The following is a 16887-nucleotide window of genomic DNA, read 5'->3' as shown; positions in this document are numbered from 1 at the left end:
AAACAAATTATTTTTGTCATTTTTAAGATCCTTGTTATATACCTTTTGTACTACAGAAAAAATTTTAGAGGCCAATTTTCACACATCATGAAATAAACCTTGGGTTGTTTAAGTCAGGGTTTTCTGTCCATGTGGAAGATGGAAATAGCAATGGGAGCCTGAAGTTTACAGTTCAGGGAGTCAGAAAAAGTTATTCTGAGGACAAAGCAGGGTGTCCAAATTTTTATATCCATATTTTTGTCTAAGTTGCATATGAAATGGGGGAGGTCCTCCTTTTTTTAAAATATACAACAAAGAGCACAGGTGCATGGAGCAAAACCATCCTTCAGGGTAAAAGCATCTGAGGAAGTAGACTGAAGTTTACAAAAGCTCAAGCTGCAAAATTCTTTCTTGCAGTTAGTTTCAAAGGTGCTACAAGATCTCTCTACTTACTAATTCAACAGACTAACATGGCTATATCTTTGAATCTTCTAGGGTTGTTACTACAGGGGAGGCTAAGTGAGGGCACTGCACTCCAATAAAATGTCTGCCCCCAGTGACATTTTCCTTTAGCCTCCAAATTTCTAGCATTGCAATAATTCAAAACTCCAGTTGAGCACTTAAAAATACAATTTAGGCACCCACAGAAAAAGCACAGGCAGAAACCAAGGGGAGGCAAACTCAGCAAATATAGGAGTTTTAGGTGTGAATAATTTTGTGTCTCACTCTCTGCAATGCTAGAAATTTTAGAACTGTATTGCAACCCCAATAGCAATACTCCCTAGACATCCCCAACACTGACTCAGTATAACTGTTTCATCCTTTTTCTCCCAGCAAAGTGCTAATGCTCAAAGTGAGCCTGACCGGGTAGAAAAGTGCTTACAGCAAAATAGTGCACAGTGAGATAAAAAGTGCAGATGAGACAAAATGGTTTCACGCATCTTACCTATCCATGATGCTTAATGTAAAAAACAAAACAAAACAAAACAACCCAAATGAAAACCTGAACTACACTTTATTTTGTATGTGAATAGTGGTGATATGTGAGCAAAATAATTGAGGCTACTCTGTCACACCTTGTTTGGCTATGAGTCATGAGAAAGAATGTAGGATCCATCACCTAGATGTAGTTGAAATATGATAAGGTTAAGGGGCCTAGGGATACACACCAAGTGGCCTGTGTGCTACCCTGGCCTGTTGTGTTATATTATACATTGCAGTGTGGATTGGACCTAGAGGCTTTCTTGGAAAATATTCTCTCTCTTCTTTTAAACACAGCTATATCAATTGAGGTCCAGAAATTTGGGTCCTACCATTGGAGTAAGACATTCACTTCAGGCAGCAGATTTTTGATGTCATGAAAAGGCAGCAAATTGTTCATTTGTTATTGTTTTTTTTTCTACTTTCAAGGATGGGGAGAGATGTATGTGAGATTGTCTACCTCACGTATTGCAACAACCAAGTTGGCTCCAGGCGTGCGGCATTTTGTCTGAGGGGAAGTGTGTGTTGCTTCAGACAGCAACATGTCTTGGGCCAGCCCTGTATGATAATTATCCTGTTTTTGCATTCATAGGAAGGCTATAAAATCAAGAGGTTTATCAAACCCTCAGTGGGTTGCAAAGGTCTGCTTTACATTCAAATTAAAAAAAGAAATGATTCTTCAAGAAAAAAATGTTAGCAGAAACACAGTGTTTATCATCACTGTCATGGTGCAATAAGTAAGGCAGCATGTTGGCTCTTGTAATTCATTAACATACACTAATTGCTTAAGTGCAAGTTCATTACAAGGAATGAAAATTACAAACTGCACATTTACATTATGCAAATACATTGCTTAGTGGCAATTAACTCCTCTGCCTTCTTCCTGTCTGATTATCACCATTTAGTACTCAGCTAGATGTACTTTACTTTTCCATCTACTTCATTACATGCTCTGACTTAAAATGCCAAAGACAGATAGTTAAAGGCTGCTGTTCAAGGAGACTCCTTTGTGGGTTTGGTTTGTATTAGTGTATTTGATATACTGTATAGCAGTATTTAAGCATTAGCGCACAATATTATTTAGTATTTGACTGTATTTGATTTCTGACATACAATGATATTTATACAAACTGATCACTTGTAAGACATTAGCTTTTGACGCTTGCTAAAATCCTTTGTGATGACATGCATGATCCATAGATAGGATGTAGCCAATTTAAAATAAAAAGGAAAAAAACTGCCGTGGAGACCTGATTTAGACCAAAATCATGGTAGTTTAAAAAACAACTTTTTCCTTTATGTCATTTCCCTCATTTATCCCCTATATCCGCTGCTATTTGTTTATTGGAAGAAAACATAACTCCTCTTTCACTACTGAATTTTGAACACACCAATATAAATACAAAAATGGATAAATGTGCTGTTGTTTCCATATGAGTTTGTAATATACCTTCCCTTGTTCAAAGACTATTCTCAGACTCAGCATTACTTCAAAACCAAGATACTGTATCAGAAAGACAGCAGCTGCAGCAGCATATTTAGAACTTGTAGTAGTACAGTACCAGTAAGATAGTTATATTAGGTGCTTCATAATTACTGAGTTAAAAAGAACAAATTCTGTGCCCAGATTTGCCAACTAAAAATAGAATCAAAATGAACAAGCATGGCCTTCATCTATTCATGCAAAATTCAGAATCACTTTATGCGTTAGATTGGGAAAGCATGAGATTTCTCACAGGATACATGTTGCTATAACTCCCTATGGTGTGTATCTGTATTATGTAGCTTTTTGAATGTGATTTAGTGTTTCTCTTAAGATATGTACAATATGGCCAATCTAATTAATTGACTCATAGAATAAATAGTTTGTGGCATAATCACTATGCCTTTCAACTTTGTCACCAGAAACAAGTAATTTATTTTAAAAAAATTACTGCAATACGGAACAAATAAGCAAGGCCTTTAGGAGGCCAACTAAACTGCAGCTGGTAAGCATTCAATGTCCATTTGAAAAAAAACATGGAGGGGGAGTAAAGTGATGGTGTCAATGTCAGTATTGCTCACAAGTCTTTATCTTGTTTGTAGGGTGTGCTTAAAATGATTGTGTGTGTGCATGCATGTGTGTGCACATATGTACCTCCACGTTGCCTATTGACTTACGGTGATCTTATGAATTTCATAGGATTTCCTTAGACAAAGAATACTTAGAGGTGGTTATGCCAGAAAAGTGGCCTTGAGAAAAGGTCAGTGCATATAGCCACACACAGTGCACATAGCCACACTGTAATACACTGGCCATAGGCAAATGGGAACAAAGGCAGTAAAAGAAATGCAATAACATTTCCCTCTCCACTGGCAGCAACAGGCCAGGTTCTCATAAGGAGGCATTTGATTGCTGGCAATGGCATACATTTCTTTTACTGCCTTTGTTGCCATTCCCCTTATATGGCCAGGGATTATGTGGACTCCATTTTCAAGGACCTTCCCTCAAAACCTCATTAAGCAAACATCTCAAAAAAGAAACATCAGGGAGTAGCCATGCTGACCATACAGTAAAGGACAATAGCATCCAAAATCCACAAAATGATACCTTTATTGGGACAGCCAAACTGATGTGCATTTTGGTTGGTACAATAGATATCGTTGTTTGTGGATGTTGAATGTTATTGTACCTCAAAAAAAGATGCAAACTTGTGACCCCAAACACAATAACCTTTCTTCCCCTGCATGATTTCTTTACTATCTTTGTGATGAAGAAACCAGTGGGTACTGAAAGCTTTCCTGATGCATTTTGCATCTTTTGGCTGTGCCTAATTGTTGTTATTGTTGTTATTCAAGTCATTTCTGATTTATGGTGACCCTAAGGTGTAACTATCACAGGATTTTCTTGGCAAGATTTGTTCAGAGGATTTGTTTTTGCCTTTCTCTGAGGTTGAGAGAATGTGGCTTGCCTAAGGTCACCCAATGGGTTTCCATGGCTGAGAAAGGATTCAAAGCCTAGTCTCCAGATTCACAATCCAGCACTCAAACAGTTACACCTTACTGGTATCACTATACCCCCCCCCCCCTTTCTGGGATATGATCAATATAACTACCACTCAATTTTTTAAAATAAATGAGAAACAATCAGATTGACTAGGAAGAATCCACATTAGTCCTTTCGCTTCATACAATATAAACCTGTTGAGAGGAAAATATACGTTGAAGCCTGAAACAAGGAGCATTCTTTGTGAAGAACTATTGAGGGAAGTTACACAAGATGCATTTATTGACTCTAAAGCCTGCAGATTACTGTCTGGCTCTCCTCAGAATCCATGGAATTGAAGCAGCCTATCGATAACAAACTGTGGCTCTTGCAAGTAGTTTTCCCTTTTCATTTTGGCAGTGTCAAAGAACCCTGGAATTAGAATCCTGATCCTATTATCTAAAGATTTATTTCCTCATTTTCCTGCTTTGACAATCTGTTCACTTTCAAGTGGGTGCACATGAAGTGAATGTACGCTCAAAATGACTAACAGCACATTTGTGAAACCTATTTAGTAACACATTAAAAGCAGTAATAGAGAAACCTCACAAAATAAATAGTATCGCATAATCCCTTTCATGGGTAGAATCTTCAGAACATGTGCAAAAATTAAAATGACCAGCCACTGTTTTCATTATCAGGAATCTGACAGTGTCACTATCATTATAAGAGCCCTGCTGGCACAGTGGTTAAATGCTGGTGCTGCAGCCACAAATGAATGTGATGAAGATGATCACATGTGTTTTATAAGTAATAGATATTGTGGGTCGTGATATTGCTGCATTTAGTTCTCGATGCTACCAGCATTGTAGTACAACTAACACAAACTGGCAGCAATCCTTCTGTGGCATTGCTGCAATAAATAAGTTTGCATGGTAAAATAGCTAAATATTTCTACTGGCCTTTTAGAGGAACAGTCTTACTAATGACTAAGGCAATCTGAGATGTTATGGGTTGAGCAATGGAAAGCAGGAACAGACTTGTGTCTCTTTGTCACAAGCATGTCGGGTGGATTTCACAAGCTGTTGAAGGTTGTGAAAGTGATGTATCAGGGGACTTCTTTAAAGCATGCCCTGTATACCATTGCCTTACCGAAGTCTGCAAAATGGGGTATTTGTTTGCTTGCTAGGGTTGATTTTATACCCTCCAGTTTTAAGAAAAGAATCAAATAGTCTTAGGGCACATTAATACATCATACATGTGAAACCATAGCAATTAAAGGGTCATCTGCATTTGTAACCAAAGACAGCCTTCAGGACTCAGGACTAGAGAGGGAGGCAGTGAGGCAAAGACATCATCTTTGTATTCTTAGCACCACTGTGACCTCTTTCACAACAGAAGTCCATTGTTCTGTGGGTAAGCTCACTCCTGGAATGAACTAGCTGTTAACAGGGAACTAGTTTTGAGGACATGCTTTTGGCTTAATCAAGCAGTACAGGTTCCTTGGTGGGGGGCCAACTGTTAATTTTCCCAAGACTGGATTAGAACCAGAGGCTACTAGTTGCTAACATCAAGGCAATTTAGTTCCCTTACTTCATGTCCATTTTTGTTCTTATAATCATATCAATAATAACTGGAAGCTTAAGCGGTAAGTGTTTGATCCTGTTTTTAAACAGTTTGATAAATTATGATGATAATAATAATAATACGTTTTATTTATAGACCGCTATTCCGCAATGATCATAGCGGTGTACAGTGAAAATTGTAATACAATACAAAAGTTAAACAGTTAAAGGAGGGAGAAGTCTCGTCCTTCAGGCAGTCCCTGATGTTGCTGAGTCTGCCTGATGGCTCCCTCTGAGGCCGAGATGACAGTTGAGGAGGGAGGGGCCTCTTCCTTCAGGCTGTCCCTGATGTTGCTGGGTCTGCCTGATGGCTCCCTCTGAGGCCGAGATGACAGTTGAGGAGGGAGGGGCCTCTTCCTTCAGGCTGTCCCTGATGTTGCTGGGTCTGCCTGATGGCTCCCTCTGAGGCCGAGATGACAGTTGAGGAGGGAGGGGCCTCTTCCTTCAGGCTGTCCCTGATGTTGCTGGGTCTGCCTGATGGCTCCCTCTGAGGCCGAGATGACAGTTGAGGAGGGAGGGGCCTCTTCCTTCAGGCTGTCCCTGATGTTGCTGGGTCTGCCTGATGGCTCCCTCTGAGGCCGAGATGACAGTTGAGGAGGGAGGGGCCTCTTCCTTCAGGCTGTCCCTGATGTTGCTGGGTCTGCCTGATGGCTCCCTCTGAGGCCGAGATGACAGTTGAGGAGGGAGGGGCCTCTTCCTTCAGGCTGTCCCTGATGTTGCTGGGTCTGCCTGATGGCTCCCTCTGAGGCCGAGATGACAGTTGAGGAGGGAGGGGCCTCTTCCTTCAGGCTGTCCCTGATGTTGCTGGGTCTGCCTGATGGCTCCCTCTGAGGCCGAGATGACAGTTGAGGAGGGAGGGGCCTCTTCCTTCAGGCTGTCCCTGATGTTGCTGGGTCTGCCTGATGGCTCCCTCTGAGGCCGAGATGACAGTTGAGGAGGGAGGGGCCTCTTCCTTCAGGCTGTCCCTGATGTTGCTGGGTCTGCCTGATGGCTCCCTCTGAGGCCGAGATGACAGTTGAGGAGGGAGGGGCCTCTTCCTTCAGGCTGTCCCTGATGTTGCTGGGTCTGCCTGATGGCTCCCTCTGAGGCCGAGATGACAGTTGAGGAGGGAGGGGCCTCTTCCTTCAGGCAGTCCCTGATGTTGCTGGGTCTGCCTGATGGCTCCCTCTGAGGCCGAGATGACAGTTGAGGAGGGAGGGGCCTCTTCCTTCAGGCTGTCCCTGATGTTGCTGGGTCTGCCTGATGGCTCCCTCTGAGGCCGAGATGACAGTTGAGGAGGGAGGGGCCTCTTCCTTCAGGCTGTCCCTGATGTTGCTGGGTCTGCCTGATGGCTCCCTCTGAGGCCGAGATGACAGTTGAGGAGGGAGGGGCCTCTTCCTTCAGGCTGTCCCTGATGTTGCTGGGTCTGCCTGATGGCTCCCTACAGTCAGCCCTCCATATCCACAGATTTTTTTGGATTCAAGCATCCACCATTTGAAAATATTTTAAATATATATAAATTCCAAATAGCAAGCCTGGATCTTGCCATTTTATACAAGGGACACCACCGTACTGTGCCATTGTATTTAATGGGATTTTGTTTTCCACGGAAGTTGCTGGAACCAAACCCCAGCAGATACCAAGGGCCCACTGTAGTTTCTTTAGAAATGTCCTCTTACTTTGTGGGTGAGGTCTATTGTGTTTCCTAAATTCTATGGAAACATCACATGTTTATGCATAATTAGCCAAAGTGTGAGAGTCAGCATGGGGTAATGTTTTCAGGGACATAACCAGGATTTTGGGAAGTGGGGGCACGAAGTGCCACCACCTTAGGCACTCTCTGCTTGGCCATGAAACTCATTAGGTAACCTTGGGCAAGTCACATGCTCTCAGCCTCAGGGGAAGGTAATGGCAAACCTCCTCTGAATACATCTTGCCAAGAAAACCAAATAACAGTTTCATATTAGGGTTGCCATAAGTTGGAAATGACTTGAAGGTACACAACAACAGCTAAACTTTATACAAACCTTAAAAACTAAATTACATAGCATTTATAGCCCATTTATAGCATTTATAGCTCCTGTTCAGTTGAACCGTACCAAGCATGGCTCAGATCTGTATCCAGTATTCCCAAATGGTTTCATGGGGCTTCCTGTGCTCAAAACACCCTTTCCCACTCCAAGAATCTTCACAGCAGTACCTTGAAAAGCCTACCACCATTCACTTCAAGGAAACTTAACAGTAGTGATTTAGTCTTCTCTTATTTCCCCATCTTTTCCCTTCCTCAGGAGTTTCAGTAGCAAATTCTTTCCCACTGGCCCATTTAACACATTATTTCCCAATGAGATATAGCCATCATTCCCTTTGCTTCTAGGAAATCCACACTTGAAATTCCAACCTGAAATGGGCCATTGAAATTTGAGCAACAGCAACAACACACTGTCAAATGTCAAATCTCAATCTTTTAGATGTCTGGCACAATGTCCCTGTGAGCTATGGGTGACACTGACAGAGACACACAAATCATTCTGTTTCATTGTTACAGATGCATGAGCAAGGCATTATATTTCCAACAAATTCTGGTTAACACTTGCATTTGTGGGATAAACAATGAGTGAAAGAAAATATAATCACTAAGGTATAACAATTCAAAACCTATGCAATATAATTACAAGAAACATTGTTTAAAAAGAAAATGATAATCACATTGATTTTAATACTTGAAGAATATTCATGCAAAACTCACCTTGAAAAGTCTCCCTTTGCTTCCTGTAAAAGTGTAAGAAGAGGGAAGAGAGAGAAAATAGCACTTTACTTTCATGTAAGTATGATACATTTTTCTGAATTTGTGAGCTAAAAGTTTTAGAAAGTTCAGCCTCAGATTTTGAAGTATTTAAGATTTCAGAACTCCAGATAAGGGATACTCAACCTGTACTAAGTCTGAGTCCAATACATGTGGTATATGTCTGTCGCTTTCAAAAGTATGCCACATATCTCTAGGTGTATCTTGGCGATTCCAGTTGAAGCTAAAGCAAGTGTTGGCTAATGGCAGTCTTTTGAAAATTTTAGACTCCTCCTGAATCACCAGTTTCTTGAGTGTGAAGTAAATCCTGAGTAAGTAATCCTGAGAATGCACTAGAAGTAACTTGTAAACTCTGATCAAAATCCCCCAAGTCCTAACCCAATGCTCTAACCACTACACCACACTGGTACACTCTTCTGTGAAAGATTTGTGGGATGAATTAAACAGTTTTAAATCTGTAGCATTATATTGTAGTTTAGCCATGGCATAAAGTGAAAACCTGATGTTTTATCTTTTCAACATTAGAAGAATATAAAGACTGGCCTTGCCCCAACTTTAAGAAAGCAGAGATGTGTTCTTATTAGGGCCTGAGATTCCTTTAATAAATTAGACACATTTGGGACAGCTCCATTTCTTATTTTCTTTTCTTTCGGACAACCCACCTCCCACCTTTTGTAACATCTGCCCTTCCTAAGCAACCACCCAAGGGAGCACAAACTGCTTATGCACAAAATGTTTTATGTGTGAGAACATTGTGACTTAACTCTTAACCATTGATTCCCACCATTGCAAAACAATGCTGCCCTGTACCACACAATCAAAGGGTCCATTTCCAAATCTTCAAGTGCCAAAGGTCTAATCTAGGAAGGGGCTCTTTTGTGCATCTAACACATCTCACCAGAAAAAGAATGGGAAACATGTGCCCCTAAAGACCTTGTTGGTCTGCAACTCTTGTCATTCCTTACCAACAGCTAAGGCTGATGGGAGCTGCATGTCCAACAACTTCTGGAGAGCCACACAGAAGTGGGCGGGGAAGCAGGACACACAAATATAGCCTTTTCAGGGTTAGTTCAGGCCTGAAATTATGTATTTCATACACACACCTAGCCACTGTACACACAGAAATATGTATGATTTCCCCCCTCTTTTTATACAAAAAGAAATACATACAAAATATTTAGGAAGTATGAGATGTTAACCAGTACACTGTGTTTTGTCCATTAAGTACATAACAACTTGACACCTATATAAGCAAGTGGGTTTCAGGCATGTAACACTGCTTCTTGTGCTTAGATTTTTCTTGCTTCACTGTGACAAGTAGTTGCCTCCCAAGCCAAATGTTCATGTATTACCAGGGAATTTATTTTTTCCCTCTTCAGCTCCAGCCTTATGGCACTCATGACAAGAGAGGGCATGATCTCTGCTGCTTGCATTTTGTACATTCAACTGAGTTCGTTACCAGAAAAGTCTACGGACTGTGCATTCTCACATCCCCAGTATGTGCCCTGTTCACCAATTAATAACTAGCTATTATGACTTATCAAAGTGAATATGTGATTCTTAAATCTGAACAAGAATTTACTACACAAAACTCCCATCATTAAAATGAATGATTGGGCTACAGATGGTACAAAGGTTTTCTTTTCCATCCTTGATTTGAATGTCTGTTTTGGTAATTTCCCAATTTATTAAGTACCATGTTCTCTTAAAAATGCTAGCTTTGATGTTAGTTGTCCTTGAGTCTAATTGCTTCAACAGCAGGCTGCACTGTCTGGGATGAACATTCCTATAAGTTTGGCCAACATGTCAGGGCACTCTTTGAATAATACCTTTCTCTTTCTTCCATGCTTTTTTTAAAAAAAATATTATAATGTTTAATGTCGGACTAAGGTTATAATCTTAGTAGAAAGAACTCTAATCCAGAAGCAGTGCATTGTGCTTAGGTCCTATTGAAATCAATGGACCAAAGTGGCTGTCATGAGCCACATTTGATTTCAAGGGAGGTAAGCGCACTCTCTTTTCTCTAGACTGAATTCAAACCTGGCAAAAAGAACAGACTTCAGGGTGCTAATTCAGGTGTGGAGGAGAACACCCCCTCAAGGTGGGGGAGTCTGAACAGATGCCAGCATACAAGGCTCCTTTTTCTAGAGAAGACAGGCAAAAAGGAGGGAAAACCACTGGGCACTTAAAGACCAGTACTTGTTTTTAAACTGTTTTAAAAGTGCTGTTTTGATTTGTTCTAAACTGATTTAAAATGCTTTAAAGTGCTTTCTTGTCTGTACCCACCTGAGATCTTGGGATACAGGATAGAATATTAATATTTTAATAAATAAATTAATAATAAACAAAGCTCTGCTCTTTATCAACCTCATGACAGTAGTCTTATTGGTAACCACGGGGCATCTAACTTCTTTTACTGTTGGGAGGACATAGTACTTTAGGTTCTCCCTGCTTGACTCACTGCACAGTATGTATTTTATATTCAAAACAAAGGAGAAGGTCAGATGTGATATATAAAATCAGGAAAATGGAATTTCCTTGTGTTTAAAGAGTTGTCATCACAGTACAAGAGTCCATACTGTCATCCTCAGTTTGGACTAAAATGTGCATCTGCAGTCAACAGGAACTAATTACACTGTAGTTAAAGTTTTTCAAAGTTCTGTTTCACATTGCTGTTGTTGCTACTCCTCCTCTTCTTCTGCATTCAGACTATGAAGATTATCGCACTGGGGTAAAAATGTTCCCCAGTGCGTTCTCATGGGTGCAATCATGGAGCGTGATGGGAACGCTAGTTTATTGTACGGTGGAACGCCGCCATTGCTGCCGGGCGTTCCCATCGGGTTCCCAATGTGTTCCAGGAGACGCCATTTCTGGGAACGCTTTGAAACTGACCCCAGAAATGGCATCTCCTGGAACACAATGGTAACCCGATGGGAATGCCTGGCAGCAATGGCGGCGTTCCGCCGTGCAGTAAACTAGCGTTCTGGGCCCCATCGGGTTCCCATAACACTCCGTGCTTGCGCCCGTGAAAACGCACAGGGGAACGTTTTTACCTCAGTGCAATAATCTTCATTTTCTTCTGTCCTCTCATCTCAGTTTTAATGAAGCATTTTGGGGAAGGCTACACGAAGAACTACCTTAACTGGAATACCAAGAAACAAGAGTTTCCTTACCATAACAACAGACTGGTTTGAAAGGGTTTGGAAGCCAGAAGAATGTGGCTTTCATGGAGCTGTCTGCACTATTTTAAGCATATTTTTAGAACAGGAACATTAGAGTGTTTACAATGGCCTGCACAATGTTTGATCCACCACGATGAATGTGGCCAACTAGCTATGTATGGAGCTTGCCAAGAGCTCAATAAACTTCTCAGTTTAGAGGTGTGTCATGGCCTGCAAAAAAAATAATGGTATATGTATGTGTGTTTATCAGCCATTTGGATAGCTGTAAGTAAAGCCTGGATGGGCAATGTTGGTTTATTGGGTCACCAGTTCTTCAGGCCCATTTTTCACAACAAAATACTACCAATGCTACTTAATTGTGGGTATCAGACTCCTTGTGGACCTACATGCATAATTTCTCAATTCTTGTTTATGAGCAATACCCCCTTGTCAAACCTCTCTATGCTCCCTGATAATTCTGGCTCAAAACAAAGACAGTATTTGGAAAGAAAAGACAAACATTTTTTAGCATCAATGTATAATTGCAGATTTTTCTCCTCTCTGTCCCTCCCCCCTCCCTGACCTTCACTTCTGAAGTCAAGTTATGCTTTAGAGGTTTTACTAGAGCCATTTCTACTCCTGTTGTAATTCACATTAATTGATTGCTAAGGCTCAGAGGATGTGTTTGTGGATGTCTAGAGTAGATTTTACAATTGTGTTTGTTAATTCCAGTTAATTGGCAATCAATTAACTGGAGCTACAGTGGAAAGGGAAAAAAATACTTTGGAGTATCCTGGGGGTTGGTGATCTCCTTTCTTGGTAATTATATAATTAGAAACTGGTTCCTAAATAGATATTGCAAAATAAAAATCTATGAAACCTATTGTAATTGAACATACATGTCACCAATCTTGATTTTATAACAGAGTTCTTAACAGCAACAGCAGATATGTGGAGCTGCCCTCAAAAAATGCTCAGAAATTTCAGTTGGTCCAAAGAGCTGCAGATTTCTAACTGGGGCTGGTCACAGGGAGCACATTTGCTGCAGCAGCTCCACTGACTGCAGGTCTGTGTTCATTGTCATAGTTAATGTTAAACATTTAAAAGTACATATAAGATCAGTATCAAACAAGTATATTTTCCCATGCTTCTCCTGTTCCTCTGACATATACATGCTTGCATGGGCAAGGGGCAGGGCTCAGCTAATCAGACTAAACCATGTTTTCACTGTATGTCTAAGATTTTAACTTAGGATCAGAGCACCAAATAATGGCTAGCACTTAGGATACCTGTACTATGCCCTCCTGAAGTATGTTCAAGTCAAGTTTGCACATTTAGTGAATATAACAAGAGCATCTAACTGGAGGAGACTGGAAAAGGTGCTTGTCTATTTACTGGTGTGCAGGGGAGAAATATCTCATGATGGTTGAACATTTTTTCATTGGGGTGTCTCAATGTGTCAAGACAAGAGATGAAAAGAATATTTGCCAATTGCCATGCCTTTGATGAGATCTGTCCGTACATTGAGATACTCCAAGGCCTAATTGTTCTGCAAATGTTTTTGATCAATATTCTGAAACGTGAAAAATGATTTTATGATGTGCAAAAACTTTAATGAGAAAACTTGCAATTCTTTGTTCTTGCATGTGAGGATGACACGTGAAGATTTGCATTCCTACAGGGGATACCATTTTGTGGCTAAGGATGAAAAATCATGACTTTTAAATATTAATATTAATCCATCACCTATCTCAAGGCAACTATGAGTAGCAATTTACCATGGACTCATGGGTTTTGTTAGTATTTTTGTTTTGATGTCTGACTGGAACAGCAAAAATCAAGACAACTGTCATGCACGTGTAATATCACAGCTTACATATTGACAATGGTATATACCTTTGTAAGTATGTGTGTACATGTGAGCCACACAGTGGCATTACTCCCTTTGGTGTCACCTGGTGTGGGTGCACAGAAAGGGCACCTTGGGGATAGTGGACAACCCTTCCCCTCCCTTTGTCTTGCTCTTCTGTCCCCTGAATGGCTACCCATTGCCCAGTCAGACCACTGCTGGGAGCCCAGAGCCACAGCCTCCAGAGGTCCCATTCAGGGTCTGGTGCGGATGTCCTAGTAATGCCTCTGGAGCCACACTGTCAGAAGTTGTTCTGAAGCACAGAAGAAGAGCTCAGGTTCCTGTGTTTAAGTATTTTTAAACACAATTTAAAAAAAAAAAAAAGATCTTTAGGGACAAGTCCTAAGTGGCAAAGGCAACAAAGTAAGTGTAACTTACCTGCAAGATGTATGCAGCCAGTTCAAACACAACTTCACTGTCAACCTCAATGAGCTCCTTAGGAGAAAAGAAGGGGAACAAAGTTTATTAATTCAATAGGAATATTTCTAGACCACTTTTCAGTCTTGACAAGACCCTCCAGGACATCTTAAAATAAAATATAGTTTCCTTCCATAAGAAGCTGTGCCTCATTATCATTCTGATTGCATCTGAGTTAATAATAAAGACTTATGGCAGTAGTTCTCAACCTTTTACACTTGTGATCCCCTTTACATCTGCATGTGGATGCCCCCCTCAACATAGTATATGGATAAAAATACTTTTTTTGTCTAGTGTGCATATTTTCATTTGTACATTCATGTATACTCACACTTTAACATTTTTAAAAGAAATAACATACTGTATATACTCATGTATAAGTCTAGAAAGTTTAGTCAAAAAACTGACCCAAAAAATCTGAATCGACTTATCCTTGAGTCAAGGTAAGTACTGAAATTTAATTCTTATTTTTTTAAAAATGGAAGAATTCTCTGATGAAAGGCAATAGCATAATCTATCATGGAAGCAGTAGTTCCCTCTACACTCTCATCCTTCCAGCCTTTAGGGTGAGCAGAAACAATTATGCCTGCGGGAATTTTGTGGGTTGTTTGGCATTGTTTTCCTTTGTTTCACCTTTTCGATCCCGTGACACATGCCCCTAAGTTTTACTCTTGACATATTCATGGGTCATAAAAAACCCCACAATTTTGACCCCCAAACCTGCCCTCAACTTATTATGAGGTAGACTTATAGTTGGTAGTCCAAATTAGAATAGTTTTATTTAAATAAATTCAATACTTGAAGTGATGGGATGGGAGATTGGTGAGGGAAGAAGTATCGACAGCTTGAGATGGCCCTCCCCAGAGACCACAATCCAGCAAAATTCACCACTCTCTTTTTTCTCATGCAGAAGCGGCTGCTCCAAATATCCTCCTTGCCTTTTTCTTCCCTACCAGGTCTGAGAAAAGTTAGGAAGGGGGGGAAATCAAGGCCTTCAAATCTTGTGCCCCCCCCCTTGAGCAACCCTTTTGCCCCTCAGGGAGTCCTGCCCCACCGTTTGAGAACCATTGACTTATGGCACAAAAAGAATTTACTTTACTATACTTTGGGGGACCTCGTCTCCCAGTTGTCTCCCACCTTATATTACTGTATATAACAGAAAAAAAAATTCTCTTACTTTTCTGGAATATTTTCAGTGACACTGCTGGAACCACATTGACCAGCCATCAACACAGAACAATACACATACAAATCACTCCTGCATTCCCATGCTCACACAGTATAAATACACCCAATTTTTCCAGGCAAAGCATTCTCTGAAGATGCCAGCCACAGATGCTGGCAAAACGTCAGAAAGAAACTCTGCTAGAACATGGCCACATAGCCCGAAAAACCCACAAAAAACACTGACCATATTTTGTTACCCTGAGAGCTCCAGACTGTTATTCTTTCTAGAGATGCTTCAATAATAGTTGTACATCATGCAGAAATTCAGCAGGGAAGCACTTCCTGGCATGGTTATACAGCAATAAGTGAAGCTTTTCTTATAGGATTCCTGTTTCGCTTTGCCTCACTAAAGTCACCAAAGTTATGGCAGAAGAAAGGCTGGCAACCAGGCAGTGACCAATTTCTGACATGACCATTTTACAGTCTAAAATCTGTACCTAAATATATAGATTGCTCTTACATTCTGGTGGTGCAAGGTGATCTTCAAGCAGAAACTTTAACTTGATGGAGAAAAGCAAGGTAATATGGCCACATCAGTTAACAGAATAAAGCCATGGGCAGAATCTATTGGGGCAAAATCTATCTGGAGATTTTCCTGTGCAAGCCCAGTGACATAATGGGAGCAAAAATAGTTCAGTTGTAGTATTTGCATTAATTTTAATGAAGGCTGTGTAGTATATCTGGATGTTCATTCATGTTTATCAGTGTACATGTATGTGCCACTTTGGATTTTCCATTTGAAGTACATTTAGCCTAAGCAAGAGAGAACTGGCAAGGAGAAATGGGGGCCAACCACAACATCATACGGAGGAAAAAGGCAGCTATTCTGGGATACAACTAACTTACTTCAAGAAAACACCACAAAAATGTTAATGACAGTGTACAAAAGTACATACAATGACTATGGCACAGAACTCAATTCAAGTCCATGGTCCTATATTCCGTTTCTATAGTTTTGAATTCAATTCTCATCACAAATCACAGAAAAGTGTAGTTTGCAGTATTTATTACTCTCCTACAACCAAAAATTAATTAAACCTATGTGTTGGACTCTGTTCATACTATACTCAGATATATTCCTTTCTTCTTCTTCTGAATTAGGCAGTTGCACTTATGGAGTGCAGCACGTTCTAGTCTCACTTACAGAGTAATCTTTGAATGGTTACTTCTGCATGCCCATGCTGGCCTTTGTTTGAATTGTTTGAATTCATTTGGAAAGAAAAAATAGCATATAACATCTGAGATCTAAATTTAGATAAATACAATAATACATGCCATTCAGATGAATGACACACCTCATTTCACAAGGTATATTTGTGCCCCTGGCAAATATAAAGCAACAATCCTTACCTAGGTGAATAAGTTGCTGTACCAAAGTCAGTGTGCTAAACTAATGCTGTGTCTCATTTTTTCTTCCATAATCCACTGCAGAAATGAGTCAGTAATAAAGACTCTTTCTTCCTTGTCTTTTTCTCCACCTATGTGCAGGATCCTTTTATTATTATTATTTCCTGAAATGTAGTGGAAGACAAGGCCCCCCAAAAGCTACACAGGGCTTCCTGTTTCCCCACTCCTCTCTTGTTTGTAACTCAGGAATCTTACCCAGCAGTACCTTAAGAGAGCTCTCTTCTGTTTTACAATCCCATTTTTAAACCCAGGAATCCTAGCAGTGTAACCTTCTCATATTTTCACAACTTTTTCCTTCCTCAGGAACCTCAGTAGCAGTTTCTCAGAGAGACCTCTCTAGTCTTCCAGCCCTTTGAAAAATATTTCATATTGCTTCTAGGAAGGTCCCACATTTGGATTTATAACTTTGAATTTGCCTTTACAAATTGGGTGTC

General features: G+C 40.4%; 1 protein-coding gene across 6 annotated transcripts in view; it reads right to left on the bottom strand.

Annotated features, from left to right (window-relative positions):
• Nucleotides 1-16887, bottom strand: part of LOC149312631 (FERM domain-containing protein 4A-like) — a 508349-nt gene that overhangs the window by 93954 nt on the left and 397508 nt on the right. For all 6 annotated transcript variants that reach the window (XM_089525042.1, XM_089525041.1, XM_089525039.1 and 3 more), the window contains 2 exons: nucleotides 13781-13837; nucleotides 8276-8298 (listed from right to left, as the gene is read on the bottom strand). In XM_089525042.1, the coding sequence (XP_089381168.1) occupies nucleotides 8276-8298; nucleotides 13781-13837 (80 nt within the window). The remainder of the gene's footprint in view (nucleotides 1-8275; nucleotides 8299-13780; nucleotides 13838-16887) is intronic.

Source organism: Sceloporus occidentalis, unplaced genomic scaffold (assembly GCF_023333645.1).
Source record: "Sceloporus occidentalis isolate IW3139 unplaced genomic scaffold, rSceOcc1.0.p SCAF_5, whole genome shotgun sequence".
Taxonomy (NCBI): Eukaryota; Metazoa; Chordata; class Lepidosauria; order Squamata; family Phrynosomatidae; genus Sceloporus; species Sceloporus occidentalis.
Note: the sequence above shows the minus strand (reverse complement) of the source record. Positions and strands in the feature narration are given on the sequence as shown.